Raw genomic sequence first — 6,000 nt, 5'->3', positions numbered from 1 at the left:
ACCAACATCACTGCCATACAATCACCAATCTACATCCTCACTGTAAGATTAAATGGGAGCTGGGCTGGGGTGGGGGGGGGGAATGGACGACATTGAATAATAACAAAACATTTTACTGTTTGTAGGCTTATCAATCCTGTAGGAGTTTCTGAAACTTTCCATCTAATCTCTCAGGGAAACGTATACATCCCGTAGCACCATTGAGGAAGAAGACGAGGGTTAATCCCAGGTTATCCCTTAACAAACCTCACTAAATAGATATAGGAAGGAGGGATCTGGGGTTAGACCTGGGTCATTGTGATGTGGGGTGCAAGTGTCCACAGAAGATTCAATTAACTTAACTGTACTTCTCTCTCCACAGATGCTGCCTGACCTGTTGAGTATCTCCAACACTTTCTGTTTTATTTCATGAGAAGAGATTTACCTGATCGAAAACATAATGTGGACTGTAGGAGTTCACTGTTCAGCCATACTACAAAATGCATCATTAGTTGTAAAATATTTTTCAGTGCCATGTGGTTGCGAAAGGTGCTATATAAATGCAGCTATAGAAACAGGACATGAAGGAAAACCTCAGCAGGTCAGGTAACATCTGTGGAATTCTTTTCTTTGATGTGACAAAAGGTCTCAGATTTGAGATGTTAACAGCTTCTCGTTCCATAGATGCTGCCTGACCAGCTGTTTTTATGCAACGTTTCCTGTTTTTATTTCAGATTTCTAGCATTTGGAGTATTTTTTTTAAATTTTCATTTGAATGCAGCTGTTCATTTTCCTATTACTCCTATTCTCCATGTTACTATGTAAGGCTGGAAGTCCCCATCTCTCCTCTTGTTCAGTGCTGGTTTGTAGCTGTAAGATGCAGCTCAGACTGGTCCTGGGAATGGGTGTAGGACCAGAGGGAGAGGATGTTGAGGGTCAGAGGATCTCTCTACAATGAGCAATATTAGGCACGGAATGGCAGATAGGGGATAACCTGGAGACACTGGTCATACGAAGAGAGCCTAAGATTTACATTGACTATGTGACATGTAAGAGCTATAGATCTGGCTTACTGGGTTCTTCTATCTATGTTTTATCATCCATAAACTCTTCATTGTACAGGGAGAGTGTGAACAGACGTAATTTAAGAGAAGCACAAAAAAATCTGCAGATGATGGAAATCCAAAGCAACACGCACAAAATGCTGGAGGAACTCAGCATTCCAGGCAGCATCTATGGAAAAGAGTACATTCAACATTTTGGGCCGAAACCCTTCAGCAGGACTGGAGAAGAGAAACAAAGTTGAGGAGTAGATTTAAAAGGTGGGGTGAGGAGAGAGAAACACAAGGTGATGGATGAAACATGAAGGGGGGGATGAAGTACAGAGCTGTAGTTGCGGGTCTGGGTAAGCGTGTGATCGAAGAGTTGGAGAGCAGCAGGGAACAGAGAGGGGGTTTCACTGAACTCCTGTTGCAGCGAAGATTTAAACAACTTCAGGGTAGGCATCCCTGACAGAAACTTCGCAGAGTAGTAATCCAATCTCAAACAAGAGAACGTCGACTGTACTCTTTTCCATAGATGCTGCCAGGCCTGCTGAGTTCCTCCTGCATTTTGTGCACATTGCTTGGATTTCCAACATCTGCAGATTTTCTCTTGTTGGCTAGCATCTGCTTTAATGTTTACAATAGCCACTTGACAAAGGCTGAACTGTTTAAAAATTTGTGTTTACTTGGTAGTGTTTCCCTTCCCCCAATTTCTACATTCCCGGCTCCCATTTTCCCCACTCCCCTTCCTATCCACACAAACCCCGATTCTGAAAACCCTGGTTCTGTTTTTCTACATTTATTCAGTGAGTTACAGTGGTCAGTGGAAGTATTAGGGAACACCGAACACAAGGAGAGATACTACTGGACTTAAGGAGAATCAATAAAGGGGACACTCAGCCCATTGTATCTGTACAGTCCTATCAGTCCCATTTGTCCACTCTTTCTCCAGAATCTTTTGTGAACATCCAATTCCCTTTCAGTTGTTCTGATCTGCTTTCTGGCCTCCCTTTGCCAGTGAGTTCTGGACCATAACCAGCTGGTGCATTTTCATCCTGTACTTTTGGCTCCCAAACCTGCCCCTCTTCGACACTGCAGCAGCCGATGGGAGGTCTCTCTCACTGTAATTCTGCTCCCTTCCCTACAGAAATTCCAGCATAACACAAGGAGCCTCTTAAGTTCACCGGTGTCATTGCTGGGGATACAGGAGACCAGGATTGTTATCTGTAATTTATCTTTAATCATTCTCCATACTTGTAATTTTCAACATCTGTCTCACTCCAGAAGCTCCAAGCAAGCATTTGACATCACAGTGTTAAGGATAATGTTGATCGGTAAAGTGAAAGAGCTGCTTATTAAGCTCAGGAAGTAGGGTGGATTACACACGTGCTGAGGGAGATGGTCGAGAATGTTGGATTGGGGTTTAGATTGTTAATTTTTCTTGTAGTTTAACTTGATTGTATTTTTATATAATCAGGCTCCTGAACCAGCGTAGATAACTTCACTCATCTAAACTTGGAAATCCAAAGCAACACACACAAAATGCTGGAGGAACTCAGCAGGCCAGGCAGCCTCGATGGAAAAGAGTAAACTGTCGACTTTTCAGCCTGAGACTTTTCATCAACTGTTTACTCTTTTCCAGCCTGAGACTTTTCATCAACTGTTTACTCTTTTCCAGAGATGCTGCCTGGGCTGCTGATTTCCTCCAACATTTTGTGTAATTTAAAAGAAGAACTGATCCAAGAGCAATGCAGGAACAATGAGCTATCATCACATGTAGTGGTTATGATCCGTTGAACATTTGAGGAAATGGAATATTAGTAAGAATTTAAAGTTCAAAATAAATTCATTATTGAAGTATGTACATGTCACCATATACTATTTTGAGAATACTTTTCTTGCAAGCATTTACAGAAAAATAAAGAAATACAATGGAATTTATGAAAAAACTCTACATAAAGGCTAACAAACAACCATTGTGCAAAAGAAGACAAACTGTTTAAATTTTAAAAAATAAGTAATACTGAGAACGTGGCTGTAGAGTCCTTGAAAGTGAATCTGTGGGTTGGAGTTGATGTTTGCCATGAGTGTACTCTAATCTTAAATCCTGTCCCACTTTATCCTGTCTTAATTTCCTGGCTTCAGGTTCCTCCCTCTCCTGACTATCCTGCCTTGTGTTTGCTCCCTTTTTCAGTAAGCACAGTGAGCACTGAGAGCAGGACACTGGGCTGGAAGAAGTGCAAGTGGATTGCTGTTTCATGGAGACCAGTCCGAGTCTCTGGACAGTGAAAAAAAGGTCAGGAGTTGCACATCCTGCACTTGTGTGGGAAAGTGTGGTAAGAATGCTGGTGGTTGGTGGAAGAACAGATCAGACAGTCACTAAAGGAAGTCTTATTGGAATGCTGGAAAGGGACAGTAGGATCTGTATTAGTTAATCTAAATGAATGTGATGTAGCTTTACAAAGGCTGATCTCTGGAATATGAGAACTTTTAGGGTGGAAGTCGAGTGTACAGGTATAGTGAGGTACACAAGACAACAGAGCAGAATTAGGCCATGCATTCCATTGAGTCTGCTCCGCCATTTGATCAAGGCTCAAGATTAACCCTCTCAACCCCATTTCCCTTCTTTCTTCCGTAACCTTTGACACCCTTCACTTTAAGTATACCCAATAACTTGGCCTCCACAGTCATCTGTGGAAATGCATTCCACAGATTCACCACCCTCTGGCTAAAGAAACTACTCCTCATCTCTGTCTAAAGGAACATCTTTGTATTCTGAGGCTGTCTTCTCTGGTCCTAGACTCTTCCCCACCCCCATAGGAAACTTCCCCCCAACATCCACTCTATCTAGGCCTTTCAATATTCGATAGGTTTCAATGAAAAATCTGCTTGCCACAGCATCACACAGAATGGGGGGGGAGGGGGGTGGTGCTACAGTAGTGTAGCGGTTAGTGTGACTCTAATACGGCTTGGGGCATTTCCGAGTTCAGTTCTGGCACCATCAGTAAGGACCATGTGAGTTTCCTCCGGGTGCTCCAATTTCCCCTCATGGTCCAAAGACATACCAGTTGGTAGATTAATTGGTCATTGTAAGTTTTCCTGTGATTAGATTAGCGGGTTGCTGGGTGGTTGCCGGGCGGGTTGCTGGGTGGTTGGCTTGTTGGGCTAAAAGGGCTTGTTCCGCACTGTATCTCTAAAAATAAGCAAAACCGATACATAAATAAATAAATATTACAAGATAATGGAGAAAAAGGCTGTAAAATAAAACACTGTTGAAAAAAAAACACGATCAGTCCCTGGCACTGTGAGGGGTCTGCAGTTGTCAGTGCTGGGCTCGTGATGGACTGAGCTGTGCCCGTTATTCTCTGCGGCCTTTCGCACTCTTTGCATTGGAGTCCACGTACCTGGCTGTGATGCAACTAGTCAGGATAATTTCAACTTGTAGAAGTTTGTTAGAGCACTCAAGGATTAGTTTTTAAAGATTAAATAATACCTTTTATTTGTCACATGTGCATCAAAACATTGAAACATACAGTGAAATGTGTTGTTTGTGTCAAATCAAATCAGCGAGGATCGTGCTGGGCAGCCCACAAGTGTCACCGTGCTTCCAGTGCCAACATAGCGTGCCCACAACTCACTGACCCTAACCTGAGGGTCTCTGGAATGTGGGACGAAACCGGACCACCTGAGAAAACCAACAAGGTCACAGGGCCAACTTCATACGGGCAGTGATGGGAATTGAACCCTGATCGGCAATCACAGGCAACCTGCCAAATATCCTTAGAAAGTAACGATGCTGGCGCCTTCTTTGTTGTCTTTGCTCAGGCTGGGTGGAGAGGAGAAACAGGTGAAATGCAGGAAAATGTTGGTGTGGCCAAGAGCCCTGTTGACTGTGGCAGGGTTGAGGAGAAAAGGCACTCATGTAGAAAGTCTGTTGTCAGACACAGAAGTGTGGAATGAAGTCGGTATAGAAAGCTGGGTGGGAGATGATATGGTCTCCACCACCTATCACCTCCCAGATTTAGTGGCTAATACCACCTCTTTCCCACTGGTCACTATCTCCATTGTGCCTTCTGGGAGACACAAGAGTCTACCGATGCTGGAATCTGTCACAGCAAACATGGAAAATGGATAGTGCATACTTGGGCTCGAGACCCTTCATCTGGACTGAAAGATGGAGGGGATGTACTCCCTCCACAGACGCTGTCTGGCCCGCTGAATCCCTCCAATCACCCTTCCTCACCTGGATCCACCCAATTCTTGCTCCACCCCATCCCTACACCTCTTTATACGGGCTGTCTTGCCTCTCTGTTTCAGTCTCCGCCCTAGAAGTTGACTGACCATTTTTCTCTCCGTACACGCTGCCGGACTGTCTTGTTTGTTGTTCCTGATTCCAGCATCTTGTCTCTCCATTAAACCCGCGCCAGATGCGCGCAGCCCGCAGCCCGCCTTCCCATTTTCAGCGCGTTCTCCGGAGACTAATCCCCACATTTCCCCTCCCCCCCCCAGCGCCTCCTGGGTCGGGCCTGCCCACCCTCTCTCTAGGCAGAGGAATCCAGTAACCCACCCCACCCCACCCCACCCAGCCAGCCTCCTGAAGGGGAATTTCCATTTCCCAAAAGAGCTCCCCAGTCCGGAGACTGCCCCGCGGCGGTTCGGGGGATGTGGGCATGCCGTGTGTGACTGGGATCGGCTCGGGGAGTCATGTGCTTGCATATCTTGGAAGTAAGTGGTGCAACCGGTGAAGATTTGACAGGAATCAACAGAACGAGTTCTCAGTCCAGTTTCCTGCGTGAGAGATTAGCGCTGTTTTCGGTACACGCTGCCGCATTTTCCCGATGGATTCCATTCACTCCCAAACTGGTAAGTCGGGAAAAAGTTCCCTTGCCTTACAGAGTGGCGTGTAAATCGGATTAGATCCTCGGTACAAACAAAAAACGGTAGTAAAATAAGTTATTGTTCAGTTTTTGATGATAGA

At 45.0% G+C, this 6,000-nt stretch overlaps 1 protein-coding gene across 2 annotated transcripts in view; it reads left to right on the top strand.

Annotated features, from left to right (window-relative positions):
- Window positions 1-5,351: 5,351 nt before the first annotated feature.
- LOC140211167 (protein SSUH2 homolog) overlaps window positions 5,352-6,000 on the top strand; it is a 76,812-nt gene continuing 76,163 nt past the window's right edge. For both annotated transcript variants that reach the window (XM_072280713.1, XM_072280712.1), the window contains exon 1: window positions 5,352-5,885. In XM_072280713.1, the coding sequence (XP_072136814.1) occupies window positions 5,861-5,885 (25 nt within the window). In that variant the 5' untranslated portion in view covers window positions 5,352-5,860. The remainder of the gene's footprint in view (window positions 5,886-6,000) is intronic.

The sequence above is a fragment of the Mobula birostris genome, chromosome 16 (assembly GCF_030028105.1).
Source record: "Mobula birostris isolate sMobBir1 chromosome 16, sMobBir1.hap1, whole genome shotgun sequence".
Lineage (NCBI taxonomy): Eukaryota > Metazoa > Chordata > Chondrichthyes > Myliobatiformes > Myliobatidae > Mobula > Mobula birostris.
The sequence above is the reverse complement of the archived record's forward strand: the minus strand, read 5'-3'. Positions and strand labels throughout refer to the sequence as shown.